Consider the following 19,294-nt stretch of genomic DNA (forward strand, 5'->3'; position numbering starts at 1 on the left):
TTGTAAGATTTTTATTTGAAATATATTTAAATAAATCAATAATGCATTTTGAAAGACATAAAACTCAAACATTTATAAGAGAGGTGTTTTTGGAGCTGTCATAAATGATCTATAGTTTTAACTCCATCCCACATAACAGAAGTAGCTTCAATAATTCAGATATGCCATCGGAACACCAATGTAGTTAAATGCATTGAAAGCAGGCAGATGGTGCTCCATTGTGTACTACACTGTAGTATACCAACATCTATAGAAGCCACCTGAATGAAATGAACGATTACTTCTATTTCAATAAAGAAAACCACTTTACTAGTAATTCTAGAATAAGATTGTACAGAGATTAGCAAATAAATCAAGACTTCAACATCCTTTAGTAAATAACAAATTAATACTTAAAAACACACAAAAAGGTGCTAATTCTTTTATCTTGGGGGAAGTGGACAGTCTACCTGCTTTCTGGGTAGAAATAAACTAAAAAATATTTTGTTGTTGTTCAAAGTCCACTACGAAACATCATAAGCAACTTATGCCATTTTAACCCGATTGATATATTATTTTACAGGTTATTTTGAAAGTTTTAAATACTCATTCATAATAGTGTTCATTATGAAATACAAAAGAAATCACCCATAAATAGCATCCCCTAACTACACAACTGTTCCCTATGCCTGTAATAAAATTTTCTTTCCTATCCCTCTTTTCTTCCTCTAAACCGTTTGCTGCAAACTATCTATTAACAATATTGAGCTCCCTTAACTTCCAGTTTCTGCATTTTTCTCTGCTTGATACTGGCCCAGAAATAACGTCTGCAGGAGGAACACGTTAGACAGCCAACATTACTTCTTAAGAAAGTAGGCTATGGGGATGAAAAGTCACTCTTTCAACTGAAAAGCAGGATTCTGGCTTGCAAGGATGTGCTGTCAACAGAATGCTCAGAAGGACAGCAGTATAACACTCAGATATTAAGGTAAAAATTATACACCATGCCCTAGAGAGAATGTTAGGTTTTTCATCTCAGTTCTTCCCTCCGCTGCCACAACTTGAACTCACAGGAAAACAAACAGGGTTTTCACACCTTCAAGGTTTTCTCCACTATCTCCCCATAATTGCTCACATGCTCCCCACCAGCAGAAGTGGTGAGGAGCTTGGCACTTTATTTAGTGCAGCAATGAGAGACCAAAATGATCTGATGGAGAAGGGTTATACTGTCATCTGCCTCAAAGAACGTCCTTTAATGTTACAGCTTTCAAACTTTCTGCACAGACGAATATAAATACAATTATCAACGCTGTGAAGTGTCATGGAGCTCCATGGGCACAATTTATGAGGTGTAATATGAGTCTTTAATGGAAAACCTCAACAAATTATTATATAAAGCCCAAACAAAGCCTTTATAAAATTATTCCTCTCTTTACTAGTTTCATCCTCATACACACAGACAAAACATGCCAATATTAAAGACTGTGAATCTGTTCTAGCTCTTTGCACCCTTTCCAATAAGAAATGAAAGAGCTGCCTTATTTTCATTCTCTGACTTGCTACTGAGATAAATAGTAATTTCTGAGTAAAACAAAGCCACAAATGTGTGTTTGATCTGAAACTAGAGACAGTATTTGTAAACTATTTCTCATACAAGACACCCCCTTCATGAAAAACTCTCTAAAATTTTGTGAAATGAGTAGGAAACTCACTAAGACAAATTACACGAAGTGTCATGTTTTTGTAGAAGCTTGTTTCCAAAATAACCTTTTATTTCAGACTTTTCCGTCAGATCTGAACCATTTGTTGAATAGAGGCTTACATGATATATGCACTTAGTTATACTTTGACAGCCTTCAGTGAGCTGTTACAATAGTCTGTTTTCTACAAAAGTATAACCACAATACCAAGTTTAGCCTTTGGGGGTTGGTTAAGTTCCTCATTAAACTGATGTTCAAGTACATGTAGCATTTTTTCCTTAGTGTGGCAGCTTGCCAATTTAACACTGGGAAAATTCAGATGCTTATAAATTAAGTTTATAAGAAAGTTTGTTGAAATGACAAGTCAGGTTTCAAAAACTGAAAGAGCAGTTTCTGTCTCTCATTGTGTTATAGTGCAGTGCCCTCCACTGGCCAAAATTCCTCACTTGAAAGAGCAACAAGTTCTCTGAAAAGTTACTCTTCAGAATAAAAACCAAAAAATACATTCAAAACCACCTCAGAAGCAGTGTCAAATTATTTGGAAATGTTACTACATAATGGTGCCAATTTATCCTAATCCCAGACTTGCTCTCCTATTACATGGTAACAGAAATACTTTAGGTGCTGAAATAAATCCTGAAGTAGTCTTTTTAAGGAGTTTGAAATTAGACATGACAATACAAAAATAGATGGTACTAAAAAGTGTAACTTAACACTAGGCCTTATAATGGTAAAAAACATACAACCAGATTAGAAATTACTACTGTATGTTAAATTTTCACTGCTTTAACTTTTTCAGCTCAGGCCCTCATCTAAATTTGTCTTTGAAGCAATTAATAATACTCTTGAGTACAGTGGACAGAACTAGTTCCATCATTACTATCTATATTAGATGTATCTGAGTGGAAACATTAATAAGCATCAAGAGACAACAGCACTATCAGAAAGCTGGAAATAAAATATCTCTAAATGCCCTCCATTCAGGTTACTATAGGTTGCCCACTTACTAGCTTTTCATTTCTCCCTCTCACTTCACTTTATGTTTGTTTCAAAAATATGAAGGAAATGTAAAAGTGGTGATGGTAGGCAAACTGCAACATCTTCAGGAATATTCTGTACTCCAACCAACCTTGCTGCTGCCATTTGGCCAACCTACTCCTCTGAGGTGATGTTACCTCTCCGAATATCATTCCCTTCACTAGCTGGCTGATGGACAGTATTGCTTCACAGCTTTCTCCGATACCTATATTAGCACAGTAATATCATGGACAATATCATGGGTTACATCTAACATCTGATCATGTTTTCAAAAATTAACAACCATATTTTAGAATAATCCATAAACGTGCAAAAGGACAACAGGTGATATAATGGACCCAGCTGACGAATAAGGGCCCTAGCTGTCCCTATATTAGTAATAAAAAAAGTTATTAGTGAGTTTTCAGTAGATCAAATTATCCAACAGAAGATTACTATCTAATTACTAGATCGAATATTCAGTGTGATATTCAGTGTGATAGATTTGCTGGTGATAAGGTGAGCTGTTTCTTTAATAAGACTAAGAGCAATAAACTATAAGAGGAAGTTATGATGAAAACACAAAGATAAATAGTGTTTGCACAGGTGGACCACACCCACAGAAAGACTGAACATACGCCTCGTATCAAGAGTTGCGCATTGTTGGATTTTTGAGCAGAACCAAAGAAGATAGACACAAAAATATTCTTAAGTCCTTGATAAAAGCTATCATTGACATCTGCATATGGAGGGACCAACTAAAAGGTTGAAACAAATCTGAAAGATGGATTTAATATTCCTTTTCTCAAGTACTGACCAATAACTTAAAAAGGAGCACATCTATTTGAGCACCTCTATTGTGAGCTTAAAGACTTAGTATAAGTTCTACTTAGCGTAAGTTTGTCCTACTCACTTGTATCATAAGAAATATTAGTGTTAGTGGGCAATGGAGTAAAACAGTCATAACTCATATACACCAATCCTATGATAAACTACTTCCACCAGGAAAAAAGAAAACCCAGCATTGTTCCTAAACATGTTTTTAAGGAGGAACGCTAGATGCCAAGACTAATGAAGTCTTTGACTTTAATGAGGCCTTTGACTATAGATGCATTGATTACTAACAACAGTAGAACTCTCCACTCCAGTGAACAGCAGTTCTGTGTCCCCCTCCAATCTCTGTAGATCCCAGTTCTGCTGAAGTGAGGATCAGCTTTGGTGCTCTGTTCTTCCAGGCAGCCTGGAGTGAGCATAAACACAGTAGACAAGAATAAATTTTTTGCCTCATTAAGCCTCAATCTGTTCAGAAGTTTCCGTTCCTCACTGAAGATTAATTTGTGATAACTTCTGTATCAGGATTCACCAGTGCTGACACAGGGCAAGGCATTCAGTCATCCTTACCCTCAGAGCCTCGGTTTTCTCTGTTAGAACGAAGTGCTACATTGTAGACCTTGAGGTTTTGCAGCCATTGCCTTACCTCAGATCTACCTTTTCACCCCTCCTCAGGGTTCTTTTTTTTCTTTTTTTTTTTTTTTTTTTTTTTTTAGCAGATATTTCCACTTCCTTTGATTATGCAATAACCACTTAGTAATGCTGGGTTATTCCAGTAATCATTTTGCAGATAAGATCTCCCCTGTAGAATCTAAGAACTGTTTTTCATGCTATGAGCTTGAAAGAAAAAAATTGGAAGCAGGAATGGTGGATACCTTGTTGCTTCCACCTTCAGATCTCTATGCTTCTATTACACCATTTGAAGACCTCTAACTGAAATAGTGACACATTTTCACAGCCACATTACACATAGATCAATATGTAGAAATGTAGCAGAAATAAATAAATGGTTTCTAAAGTTTTGCATAGAATTACAGAATCAGAGAACCATGTTAGCTGGAACTATATTAAACACATAGTTCCTTAACATGATTTGACTCCATTGTGGACAGGGCCTGAAGAAAGAAAAGCAACTGTTGGTCTCACTCTCAACCCATGAAAAGTAATTAAGACCCCACTTTCTCATGGGGAACAGGTGTAGCTGAAGAATTATTACTACAGCTGTTCAGCTGACGGCAATTACCATTGACAATGGTCACTGTATGTGGATCTCACCTTCTAAAGGTTTCCTCCCAGGAGAGTTGATGTGATGACTGCTGAACTGCAGCTTTACACTGCTTTCTGCTAAGAGACTAACTGACATTTACCTTTACATGACCTTAGTGAGCTACAAAATGCGTACTCAACCACAGTTGCTTAACCATGCTGACATACGGAATTTCTAACTTTTGCTTTTCCTTACAGCATAAAGAGCTTTAAACACCACAGCTTTAAACCACAGAACTCTCAAAAACAAAAACAGGATGTCTGCTTCTAAAGCTGGTGCTATGTATATTTTTCCTGAAACTGTGCTATCTGGAACCAGGTTGGTGTAATCTTTCAATACAGACCATAGGCAAAATTCTCTCTTTCCTGCTGGAAGTTTAACTCTGGTGTGTACAACAGAAAATATTTTCATAGCCAAGTGTTGTTGTCATCACAATCTACATGGCAATAGGACTAGCTTGAGACAAAAAAAAAAATTAGGCTTAAAGTTGTGTTCAGGGGTCTCCTTTACTCTTGCAGAGCTCCAGTGCAGCCAGGAAGAACCCAAAAAGAGACAAACACCCTTTGCACAGTTCAGCATGGGAACAAAAAAGCAAATCACATATAGTAAATGCTCTCCCCCCTCCCAGAAGATGCTCAGTGTTCTGAATGCAGCAGAACCTTTGCTCCTTCCTCTCCAGAATTTCTTTTCCCCCTTGGATGATCAATAGGCAACAGATCTATGGCATGTGACAAGTGCAGTTAGCAGTAGGGTGTACAACCTAACAACCCCTGCCTCCTTCAGCTTATTGTGGTTTGCAATGTGAAATCAAGGCCAACAAATGTACAAATGTGACTCCTTTGTAAAGACGGGAGCATACTAAAAAAAAAAAAAAAAAAAAAAAGAGAGAGAGAATGAGTAGGCAAAGAAACAAGTAGAGGACTCTAGGCCATCTAAAATAGAATATCTTAACAACTTCCACATAACTCTATAACCTCACAAGTCTCACTTCATGCTGGGGATGTTTCCTTCCCACCTGAAGGAACACTCAAGTGCCACAGGCTGCAGCCTTAGAGCTGCATGTCCTTCAATCGGAGCTACAATAACTTACAGGCCTTCCCTAGTGCTATAACCACTCCCTGCAGGCAGCTCTCTCCCTTCCAAGATCATCTACCCTACACTGTGCTCAGTTCAACCTCACCAAGGTGCTCACTTGTGCCCATCTTTTTAACCACTACAGTTTCTTCCTCTGCAATCATAGATTTTGATACTGCAAGATAACGTTAGCACACGTCTACAGGACTTGCAGTTGTCTTGTTTGTCAGTCAAGCCACATACCCATCCCCAAAGGCTGTGTCACTTAGCACAGCTAAAGCGCATCTCAACTGTAATTTCTGGTTTGAACCTGCTGTTGGGAGTGGCTGTCCTCAAATGTTCAAACTAGGAAGAGGGATCAGAAATCCACTAAGGTTTGTCCCTGCTCTCATTCTGATGTGTATTTCTCCTCCTTTCTCCTTTTGTCACTTACTAAATTCACACATGCTTTGAGGGGTTTTATTTGCATTTTTGTTGCTTGTGGACACTGATCAAGAATTAGCAAGCTTACCCAATTTACAGACTTCAGCAGCATCAGCTCTTTCCTCAAAGACCTTGTGATACAAGTGGTAAGGCTGCATCAGACAGACAAAATAGTCTTGCCAATAATGGATAGGAAACAAGACTTGAAAAACAAACAAACAGAAATCACAGCCTACCACTTGCTTAATCAGTGCCATTTGGAATAATCTCTTGCCTCTTTCATTAGTAAACCATCTGTTACAGAGGTACAAGATTTTGCCATGTATTACCTTTACGAGCAGGACCTAATTTTATACCAGATCCTCTATCCTTCTGTCTGAACATCTGTGTGTATATAGTAGGAAATAAGAAAGAAAGGGCAAGAAGCAGCACTATGCACTACGTTGAATCAAGCTGGATGATGGATCCATCTTCAAATCAATTTTATGTCTTCTACCAAAAAAAATCAGGTGATATAAAGAGAGTACTAAGGTAAGCAACAAAAAGCAAAGTGATAAAAATGAACTTTCCAGCTCTAGAAGTAACATTCTCAAGATTTAGAACTTCTCTAATGTATAACTTAATTTAGATACTATTACCAATATATATATATATATAGAAGACCTAAGGACCAAGTAAATATGCTGTAATGAGTAAAATATAATTGTTGACTTTTTCTAGGTTTCAAAGCACTGACAAAACATCATTTTGCAGTCTGTCTGTGCACTGATGGAGTCATCTGCTGACTGCTCAACAGAGAATCTGAAAAATTGAGTGAGTAATTACATCAGGCAATAAGGTAGTCTAAGCATTCATTATTAAAAACAGAACTACACATCAGCTCATTGAAATTAACATTTATTTCATCTGTCATATTTGATTAACCTCTAACAACATCATTCTTATTCAACTTTGGACACCTCAGAACCAGTAACAACAACATAACTCCACTCGGGTCAGCAGCCACTTTAGATTTTTACCCAGATAGCCTGGGCCAGAGACATCCAGCAAGAAATTCAGACAACCACAGAATTGTATCTTGAATACGAAGCTTTTGTTCCTCATCTCAGGAGGAACACATTTTCCACATTTTTGCTCAGATCACTAGTAACAAATATCATTCCAACTATCTAAAGGATCCAAAGCAGCTATATTTCTATAGAAAGGTATCTTGAGCTCAATTTTCAAGCTTGCTATTTGGTTTTATTGACACTTTCCACCCTCTACCAAGACAGCATACCTTCTCTAAGTTTGCAAGGATCACTAACATCAGAAATCCAGTACTGGATGTATTCACCACTGAAACCCTGGGCAGTGCTGCAAACCCCTGAACTGGTCTGCTTTCACTCAAGATGCAGTCTTAAATAGTATAGCACCAGTTTCCAAACAGCCTGATAGGTTTTGTTGAACAACCACTGTTGTTAGTTACTGTGAGACTAATGCACATGTGCAGATTGATGCCAGAGGTGTTGGTCCAAAGTAGCATGACTCTATTTTCCTGGGACAATACCTGCCTTCCCACAAAATGAAGGTGGTCTTGAAAACAGTATAACTGAAAGTAAAGGTTCCTGTCATTAGAGGACATCCCTCTATCTAGCAAAGAGGATTTCAGCAGAATCTACTGTTCACATTACAGTAGACCTGACATTTCACATTTAACAATTAACATAGCAGCTTACAAAGCTTAAAAAATGACCCGTTACTGGCTTTGGAATAAAGTTATATTGTGAGATTGATTTTGTAACTCATAATGCTTGTTGAAGACAAGGAAAACTTTGCCTTTTGGCAGCTTGACAAAGTTTGAATTCACAAAGTAGTTCTCCGTGTGAAACTATAATTAGCATAGCATACTACCTTTAAAAGTTATGTTTTCACTTTGCAGACTGAGAAGGTTCATTGCCTGTATATACACCTTTGGCTGAATTCTAGTCTTGGAAGAATTTTTGTCTAATTCATTGACTGCACTGTAAATCTAGGATGAAGATTTGCTGCAGTGGTTATCAAATCCATGTTATTCCCAAATGAAATAAAACAACTTTCAGTTAAGCAGTTCACTCCAAAGACAGGTAGGGAGTGCGGGGAACGAAGAGGAGAGAAATAAATCTAATTGGTACATAAGTCCAGAAAACAAAAACTATTTCCTCATCACAAATTCCAATTCACAGTAGTGTAAGGAATACATTACTAAGTGCAAAGCAAAAGCCATTCTGTTTTTGAAAGCTCACACACTAAAGCAAGTATAGCACACGTGAAGACTTACCTGGTTATACTTCTGCTAAAAGACAAGGCAAATAATCACACTAAGTATATCTGATTTCCATGTAGAAGGCATAGATATACACATCAGGTAAATACAGCGTTAATATCTTGCATGAGAAATGTCAATTTAAAATCATGATCTATTAATACATCATGTTCCATGCTTGTCCAATGAAGGTCGCAATTTGAATAATGAGATACCATGTTTCTACTCAAGAATCAAGACAACTCTTAAATGAAAACATCCTACTAAGTAGAATTACACACATACAAGATGAGACAAAAGTGAAAAATGGCATGCTCGACTTAGAAGCATAAAACTACATGTAATGGTGTTTTGACTTTGTTTTTACATATTACCTTTATAGCTTTATATCTATAACTTTTAACCTTATGCTTTCTGCTCCTTTGAAGTCCATTACAAGTATTCAGAAGCTAAAATTTATACATACATTATATATAACATGTCTATAAATATAATAATAATGAATTTAGCAATATTTAGTTGCAAGATCATTCTGTTTACTTGCATTTAAAAGTAAACTAATATTTTGTAGAAATGTCCGTATACTGTTAAATAAGATCAAACTCACAATCACTTCAAGTGCAGCCAGGCAAAGAATACTTTTGTCCAGTTACAAGTCTCTTTCACCATTAATCAACACTTATTTTATCAGTTAAAAAGTTGTTATTCTACTTACTGTGTCACATCAGATACAGCTGGCAGTGGTGACTCCTCCGATATAAGGTCAATGTCATCTGTGAAGCTGTTAGCCCTTGACATTTCTTGGGTATTCCCTTCCAAATGTCTTTTCACTGCACAGATAATTCAAAGAAATCACAATGCATTAAGGAGATAACACACACAAGCCCTTTCTCTTGTTTCAGATATTGTGCAGTAGATTAAGTAAATGGTTCTAATATTAGTCATGGCTCTCTTTTTTTGTCAAAATCAGTGAAGTTGATGCTCAGAACATACACCATACAAAAATATGTGTTCATATACATAGTTCAAATACACAGGAACCTCTTACAAAAAAGTCTTCTTGAGGACTGTCTCCCCATAAGTAGAAATTCACCATACCCACAATTTCAATGTGGGTGTGAGAATAGACTGACAATCTGATTTCTCTTTCCTCAGTTAATACTATTTAATAATGAATAATTTAATTTCTCCACAAAACTATTTTAAAAAAATTATTACTGTTATCATATAAACAGCCCTTTTGTTTCAAGCACCCTATTTGGTCAATATATTCATCAGTGTTCAAAAATTCTCACACAGAGCAGGGGAAAAAACCTCAGGTCTTTGAATGCAGTCAGCCCAGCAGGGTAACCATAGTGAATACAAGGCCGTACTGTAGCTCAGCTTATGTCCCAAGCCTATGAATGCTGCAAATTTCATTACAGGTTAGGAAGATATATGTGATGGCAAATGAATGAAGGAGTTCACTCACAGACTGCAAAAAAACCAGAAGTGCAGCTAGCCCTGTAACTGATTAAAGCTGATTATGTTTTAAAAAGCTCTAGCCCCAATACTCATTTATATCAAGTAGAGGGCTGACTTCCACTATAAATGTGAAGCACACAAGTACCTGTCTTTCCAAGTTCAGCTGTGTCAACATTCATAACCAATTTCTGCTTTAAGATCTTTTCAGTATCCTTTCCTGTATTTATGTTGTTCAAAAGCTAGGAAGTACATCTAACTTCAATTGCTGTGGTCTAAAATGGCAATTCTTTTCATGACTGCTAGTAATTCTAACAGTTTCTAAGGAAGCTCTCTATCTATTTTAGTTCTGATCATCCTTGAAAGCTCGGCATGTACAGTTATGAACTCTGAGTCTAACTTGGAAAATGCATATGATGATGCATATAAATTGAAGGGAGAAAAAAAAGAGATAAATTTTTGCAATGGGGGAATCACTAAAATTAAATGTCAAACAAAACAAGTGAAAGACTAAGTAGTGTCACTTGCACATGCTATGCTGGGTAAGAAGAAAAAAAACAACTCATGACAAATGAGAAGACTTGTCTCCTCGAAAACTGAATTGTTGAAACACCAAGTTAATTCTAAGACACCGTTTGGCTGGACTACATTCAAGCTAAATGCTAAAATGGCAAGGAGTTAAAATGAAGTCTATGAAATATGATTATAAAATGGCATAACTGAATGCTGCTAAGGGACATAAATTTACAAAGCAATTTTATTTACATCTGCTGCACAACTATGTTTCTGGAGAAAACCCAATCTTTCTGGCACTGGGAACCTGAACTTCTGTGTTCTTCTAATACTACTGAAACATTTCTGTTGCTCTAGATGACCTTTGTTTTGAGAGACCTGCCAGTTCTTCACTTGTTTTGATAAAATATTTTTTCTGTAAGAGAAGTATGTAGCCTTATTTCTGGACAAAGTCCTGAGATACATTGGTCTGATATTCGAAGTATTGCTTTGGGAAGCACATACAGATTTAGGAGCAGGCTCCTTCAGTCTCTAAAGATATACCATCACACATGATCACATCTGCAAAATTAAACTAGAGGAGTTTTGGCTTCAACTTCAGTAACATTTTTTTCCTAGAAATCTAGCAGAATTTGAGTAGGCCCAAGACAGAGTCAAATCACCATGCTTATGTAAGGTTTAATCAAATTAAAAGGAAAACTTTGCATTGCTATCAGTTCCTACTATGCAATTGACTGCTGAAATGGTAAGAGTGGGACGTGGTTAATTCATGGGGGTTTTAGTAAAGGATAGATAGTTATAGTACATTATATATACAGGATATAGTACACGATAGATATTAAAATCACTGCAGTGCATTTGTCATGATAAGAAGTAGGATTATATTTTATTCCTGTCATTTTAAAGGTTTGGTCCATATTGTCTTACAAACTTATGTCTGTTTTATCACGTTGCTGATTGTAATCTGCATCTGTGGGTTCTTCAAACAAACACACACACAAAACAACCCCTAATTGTTTACATTTGGCTTGCTAATTCTTTTTCTGAGAAATGTTTGCTACAGCAACAACTCTTTGCTCCATAACATGAGACTTATGAGAGAAGAAGGACAACAGTAGCATGTCTGTTCTGAAACCTTCACTTTCTCATTATTCCCATTTGTGGGTGCTGTGCTGAGCACTGTAAAGAAGCTCTGCTATTACTGCAGAGTGCACCTGAAAGTCCTGCTTCTCTGACCATGGGCCTTCTGTGGAGACGTGTAACTATATTCCTGGGTTTAATGGCCTCTATCAGCACTTGGTTACACAAGTATGGCAAGCTTCTGTTCCTTCTTTACATAGGGTAAAAGCATGCAAATTTTCTGTTTGGTGAAGACTTCACTGTAATTTTCTGGGCCAGTCTCATCCCACAAGTAGTAGGCATATGTTTCATTGCTACAAGCATTTTGAAAAATACAATTATGTGATTACGTATTTTATACAAACAGTTCGGTAACATATACCCATAGCTTATTTTATTAGTTGAATTGAAGATGTGCATTTAGCTCCATAAAACTTGGGTCACATCTCAAGGGTTGCCTCCCTGCCACCCCTCTCCCCTCCCATGCTTCCTACACAGTCAGATCTGTGGACAGAACAATTTTTGCCAGTTTGGTTACACACTAGATTTATCTCAAAAACCTGCCTCTAGTCTACACAAGCATTAAGAGAAAGAAGAGATTCTCTTAGAAATGCTGCTCTTAAATATCAAGTTAAAACAGAAATCACAACTCTGAGACTTGCAATATTTGGGTGGCGATATTATAAGGCTCTCTTCTACTCTCAGAGCTACTTGACTCAGTTCAGAGCTGGTTCAGGTTTGTGTTTTGTGAACTATTAAGCCATCACAAGAGAATACTGGTTTTATCCTTGTAACTCTAAAAAATAAAAGGTATTAAATACTAAATCCCTTTATGCTTTTATCATCCATTAATTCTGTGTGTTTCTGCTTTAAAATATTAATCCATTAGTAATGTCTTCTGGTTCAAACATCGAAATATTAAAGGCAATGAAATGCAAGTAACATGTCCTCTGTTTTAAATATTTTCTGTTCTTAAGGGGACTGTCAGAGTCATAAGCAGTTATCTTCTTGTTTGAAACACACTTTATGGAAACAACTCCATTTCTGAAGTTAACTGTCACTTTCCCTGAGTGAAATTTCAAAACTCATTTAGACAGCAATATTCAGTCATAAATAAAAATTCCCAAAAATCACACAAAAAGGAACAAAAATATTTTTTGAATGTCAAGAAGCCATAAGCTTCTGAGCAATGAAGTAACTCATAATAATCATTCATTATAATGCTTTCATTTTGAGGAAATGTGGAGCATTAAAATACATTCAACACAAGGCAGTGATGCTTTCCAGAAATAAAACTCAAAGTTGTAAGGTCCAGCTACTACATATGGTAATTTTGTAACAGCTGCCGTTCAAGCCAGAACAACTCTATCTTCCCTCTCTATATTTATTTTAATGAGCTTTCCTTTTCCAAACTGACTTTAAGGGCATGAAAGCCCAATTTTAGTTGTTCCAGAGTAGCAAGGAAAGGAGGCAAAGAATATCAAGGGCAAAGAGAAGTCATACTTCCTTTCCACATGTTACTACTCAAAATATGAAGAAGCTGTAGTAATTTGGTTGCAAAATATATAATATTTTCTGAGCATGAACAGTTGGAAGCAGCAAGTTGAAAATACAGACACTACCACAGTATGAATACCAGTGAATGTCATAGACCTAGGAATCCATGAAACAGATCAACCCATTGAGTGAAGCAGCAAAAGGAAAGCTAAGTTTCATGTACCTCTACTTTTTTCCTTCAGTGTCAGTTTCTAAAATGGTGAGAATTTACAATAAACACATCCAAACATAACCCAGAGATATGTTCGTAATGCTGCTTAGCTTTATTTGTCCTTAGATTCCTTGTCTATATTACAGAAACTTCTGTTTTTAGAGTATGAGGAAAAAGTGAACTCTGAATTTACAACTGAAGTAGAAAGTATGATTACACATTACCACACTCATCCTCAAACAGGCAATGCTTTCCAATATCAGGACAAAATAACCAGGAAGGTTTTACACTACTCTTTTCTCAGACAAAGAAGATGAAGAAAAAAAAAAAAACAGGTCTCTTGTATTGAATATAATTCCAACTTACTGTTTTTATTAGGAATCTTTTCATACTCAAAATAAACACCCCACAACAACACAAATGTAAAGATAATACATGCCTTTCCCACACAGTCTACTTTACAAAAGTCTGCAGAGAATTTCAGTGGTTGCTTAGAGAGATACCTGCAGTTGCTGCTCCTAGGAATACAAACACCAAAAGAACTTGAATGAAAGGAGATATTTGGCAAATTAAACTGGGAAAACACAGGCACATATCTAGAAATGGACAGTAAATTTGAGACAGTTTAAGATAAAACAGTTCCTGTCATATTAATATCTATTTCTCAAATCATTAAGTAACATATTGTGTGAAGACAATGCCAACTATCTGGTGACAGGGGAGAGCTCACAGAGCAGATGGGTCAAGATGACCAGGAAAGCTGTGGAGCTTCATGTGAAAATGCAGGGCTGAAGAAGGGCCAGACAGGACAAAAGGGTAAGAGTTCAACCAGTCTTCAATCACCAGTAAAAGGATTAACATGTAGAGAACGCTGGTGAGGGTAAGGTCTCCTCTACCAGATGGAAGTAAGGGTAGGGGCTTTTCTGTTTGTCTGGAGTTTTTGCTTGTTTATTTGGCTGTTTTTAAAACAGAATGTTTTAAAAAAAAAAAGCAGGCTTAAGAGAGCAAAAGTAAATTCCAGTCAGTTTCTTCAGCGTCACTGTTTATCATCTTATTCACAGTGAGAACAATTGACTAGATTTTTTTTAAAGGTGCTTAGAGCAAATTTTCCACTACGAGAGACATTCAGTAATGTTTCCTAAATTCTGTATACACTTTAAAAAAAAAAAAATCTCCTCTGCACGCTTCATAGACAGAACATTTCATTTTTTGATGAAACTATTTCTGTAGGAACTAACATTTTAAAAGACTGTATGTCCACAATGTGCACTATGGGGAACACAGCACACAAAAAAAAGGAAAAATTCCTCATTTTTTCATTCCCACTCTGTGACACATCTAAGCCAAAAACCTCTGTTTTATCTGTAGTCAATGGGCAAAGAGAAAAGAAGGCATTTCAGAAGAATGACTGCCAGTCCAATCTTGGACAATGGCATTATACTTCTTATAATGCATGTATCTTTATTTGATGTGTAAAGTAGGTGGGATCAATCCTGCCTAAAAGTTGACACTATCAAGTTGACTGCTTACTGACTTTCAAATCAAATTTCAAACACACTCTCTCATAACACCAGACTCCACTACTATAAATGTCTACGGAGCAAACATATGACTTGCTTGATTTTACACATAAGGCTGCACCTTGACAGAAAATCCACAGGATGACTGTGCTTCCTTTATCCACAGGGAGGAACTACCTGTGAGATAACAGCATTATTTCATGTCTTTTTTCTTCTGGCACGAGCTTGTATCACCTTACTGGCTGAAATGTGGTATTTTTAAAGCTGTATAGATACAAACTGGTTTGCAGCCTAGACTGAAACATTTCTAAATCCTTAGTTTCCTCTGTCAAAAGAGCAAAATTAATGGCTTATGAAAGCCAAGGCATCCATAAGCATCTGACATCTGACCACCAGCCTACCTTTAAAAGCCTCTTCAATTTATTATTATTATTCATCTCGGCAGCTAAATGGTATTCAAGCTCATCTGAACAGTCACATTCAGAGAATATGTCAAAACATATCATTAGCATAGACTGAATAACTTCTTTATTAGTTATATTATGAGAGCTTCTCTACATTACAATTCACAAAAACCACAGAATGTTAGGGATCAGAAGGGACCTCGGAAGAGCATCTAGTTCAATCCCCACACCGGAGCAGGAACTAAAGTGTCAGGAGTGTACTCAATACTAGCCTAAATAAGACAGAGTTATTTTTATTTTAGTTTTCTGTAGAAATGTTTAAAAATACTGTGCATCTGAAGCTAGGATTTTAAATCCTAACTAGGTACTCAAATATAAGCCATCTGCAAATATCAAATAATCAGATTGTCCCATACACAATTCTAAAAGCTACAAGTGCCCAGTACAGCTTAAGAAGCCAGGCCACTTCATGTACCTAATTTTTACACATCTAAATTTATTGTCATTAGAGACATGGCTGATATTGCAATTCTTGTACATTCTCCCTGTATTTGGTTTTGTTGCCAGAAGATCTTCAGAATCAGACCTCAATGAATTAAACAGTAGTCTGCTAGCTGAACAGAAATAAAAGAGCATCTGAAAAAGACAAATTGAGGAATAAGAATAAATTTGTATTTGCTGCAAACTTATTGCCAGCTATATGCAAAAAGTACTGGCACTATTGCTGCTGTACTTAGTTACATGTTTGGCTGCAAGTGTTTTAGATAAACGTCAACATCTGGTTTCCTGTGTATCTGATTTGAAACAATCAGTGCTCAAAGTGCACTAATGCTGACTTTGTTATACATTCTTCTGTTTAGATAAGCCTGCAGGCCAAATTACACACCGATTTACACCCCATGGAACCATAATCACTCATTACATGTCTAATGGGAGAGCACGGAGATGTAAATGAATACCAACACACAATCCAAAGTCACAAAGGCATGTAGTACTAGAAGACATGCAGTGAGAAAACAATGGAGCTTACTTTTGAATGCATATAAAGATACTGTTAACCTATGCAACTGCCTGAAAATCCTTGTAAGACCCAGCAAACAAGAAGGATGCAACACATTCACACTCAAAAAAACCCTCACAACAAAAATTTTCTACAGCATCATTACTGTAAGTCAACTTGATAAAAAATACACTTAGCAAAAAATCAACTTGTTTGCTTTAAATGAAGCATATTGGCTTGGAATGTTTAGCTAAGTATTTTGTGTGAGATAAATTGTAGAGGGAGCAAGCATCCATACTGCTGAACCAGTGTAATGTTTGGCATTAACTGACAAGCACGTTTGTTGATAGATTCAGAAAAGTCGTCAGGGGCCAATTGCACAAAGGGTTGCAAGTACCTCCACATGCACAGATATAACCTGTCAGAAGACAATCAGAGATTAATGGAGCATGGCAGAGAATCATGCAGTGCTGGTGCCACTTCACTATCTGCTCAGATGAAATCATAGAATCATTTATAATGGAAAAGACCCTCAAGCTCATTAAGCCCAACCCTTTAACTCTTGCACTAAACCATGTCCCTAAGAACCTCATCTACATGTCTTTTAAACATCTCCAAGCATAGTGACTCAACCACTTCCCTGGGCAGCGTGTTCCAGTGCTTCACAACCCTTTCAGTGAAAAAATTTTTCTTAATATCCAATCTGAACCTTCCCTGGTGCAACATGAGGCCATTTCCTCTTGTCCTGTTACTTGATACTTGGGAGAAGAGACGAACATCCTCCATGCCACAACCTCCTTTCAGGTAGCTGTGGAGAGCGACAAGGTCTCCCCTCAGCCTCCTTTTCTCCAGGCTAAACAACCACAGGTCCCTCAGCTGCTCTCTATCAGACTTGTGCTCCAGACCCTTCAACCAGCTTAGTTGCCCTTCTCTGAACTCTCTCCAGCATCTCAATGTCTTTCTTGTAGTGAGAGGCCCAAAACTGAACACAGTATTCGAGATGCAGCCTCACCACACTGTTCTTGATGCACACCAGGATGGTTTTGGCCACTTGGGCACAGCTCTGGCTCATGTTCAGCTGTTGATCAACAGCTCAAAAGATGGGAGATTTCTATGCATGATTTGGGTTGAAAACCAAGAAACCCCTGTAGGGTTCAGTTATAGGCCTTCTGTTTCTCTGGCTTCCTTGTCTTCGGGGTCCTTTAGTATGTTTGGCTCAGTAAGATGCAGGACAGAAGGCCATAGAGGACTGGGGCTGTTTAGCCTGGAGAAAAGGAGACTGAGGGGAGACCTTGTCGCTCTCTACAGCTACCTGAAAGGAGACAATGAAAAAGGCTGTCCAGGGAAGTGGTTGACTCACCATTCCTGGAGGTGTTTAAAAGACACATAGATGAGCTTCTTAGGACATGGTTTAGTGCTAGAGTTAGGTTATGGTTGGACTCAATCTTAAGGGTCTCTTCCAACAAAAATGATTCTGTCATTCTATAAGATACACAGTGTATCTCAGGTTGCTAGCTCTCCCCAGGTTTCTATGTGGATATAGAAGTGAATATTGACAACTTTGTTTCAACATTTCTTGGCCCATCTCTTGGGCTCTACTCCTAAAAAAAGCAACACCTTTATTCTTACGAAAGCTATTTTTCCTAAACACAAAAAATGCAGGATTCCAAACTTAGTCAAATACATGCAGTTGATATGAATGGTAAGAAGTGGTAAGGTCTGGCAGAGGTTAGAAAACAGATTTTCCTGGTTTGTTGGGGAAGAGAAGCATTCAGAGAAACACACAGAGTGAATTGCACAGAAGATACAGTTGAGCTATTAAGTTCTGTCACATGGCAATAGCAGGAGCGTTGTGACAGCAGGAAAAATTCAGTAAGTGACATCAATAGAAAAAAAAAAAAAAAAAAAGAACATTTGTCCAAAGCAAAGCATCTACCTATCTATTTTACCTGAAGACTTCCCAGCCTTCAAGTTTATCCTTCTTCAAGCAAGGACAGCAGGTACCTCATCTCCTCAAATATCTCCTAGCAAAAAAATCAGTCTCAAGACATATTTCGGCACGCTTATGTTACCAATTCAACATCATGGTCAGTGAGAAATCCCTATATATCTTTCCTTTGCAGGTTTACTAGCTTAATACTATGTAGTCTTGCATTAAATATTTCAATAACTAGGCAAATCTGCAGTCACAGCTTTCTGCAGAATAGTTCTAATTCTGCCACAGTAGTTTACATTTGCTGTTAACACTTCGTGGCCGAAACAGCACAGAATAAGTTGCTGACATATATTGTCAGCAGTGAGCTACTTTTCCTGCATGTTAGGCCCAAATGCTGCCACAACCAGTCCAGGAGGAATGGGAACTTGACACCTTTAGGAAAGAATCTAACAAGACAAATTGTATTCAAATGATATAAAGAAACCATAGTTTCTCAATATTCTACAGCAAAGCATTCAAACCCATTTCAACTTTGACAAATCTCTTTTTCTCTTAACTGAAGCCTTATTCTGTCTATTTTGCTAATCTGACACAATCCATGTCATTTTGAGCACATATTTCAGAGTTGGAGATACCATCTACAGCTTGTGAATATGTTCAGAGATCAGTTCTCCGTGAATAAATTCAAGCCACCAATACTAATGCATTTGACTTTTCAAGACTAGTAGTGCTTGACTGTTAGGATCAGTTATTCTGAAAAACAAAACATACAGTAAGAACGAGCAAGAAAAATAAGACAAAAATAACTTTGAAAGTGATACTTCTCCACTGCTTGGCTTTTTATTATTTTTTGAAGGTCAAGAAGAACTTGACCTTAAAATGAAACAATTAATGGCCAGTGAAATGTAATTTGGCAGCTTGTTAGCTCTGCATGGAGAGCTCTTAACACATACAAACTCTTCGAATCACACATAGGGAATGTATCATGTAATATAAATATATAGAGTTACTTGCCATTATAGAATTCAGAACTGTCATTATAGTAAAGATGTTTATTT

The 19,294-nt window shown here is 37.0% G+C and overlaps 1 protein-coding gene across 2 annotated transcripts in view; it reads right to left on the reverse strand.

Annotated features, from left to right (window-relative positions):
* Positions 1–19,294, reverse strand: part of LOC102092424 (potassium voltage-gated channel subfamily KQT member 1) — a 492,070-nt gene that overhangs the window by 385,549 nt on the left and 87,227 nt on the right. For both annotated transcript variants that reach the window (XM_021298409.2, XM_065033942.1), the window contains exon 12: positions 9,291–9,405. In XM_021298409.2, coding sequence (XP_021154084.1) covers positions 9,291–9,405 — 115 coding nt within the window. The remainder of the gene's footprint in view (positions 1–9,290; positions 9,406–19,294) is intronic.

The sequence above is a fragment of the Columba livia genome, chromosome 1, assembly GCF_036013475.1.
Source record: "Columba livia isolate bColLiv1 breed racing homer chromosome 1, bColLiv1.pat.W.v2, whole genome shotgun sequence".
NCBI classification, from domain to species: Eukaryota; Metazoa; Chordata; class Aves; order Columbiformes; family Columbidae; genus Columba; species Columba livia.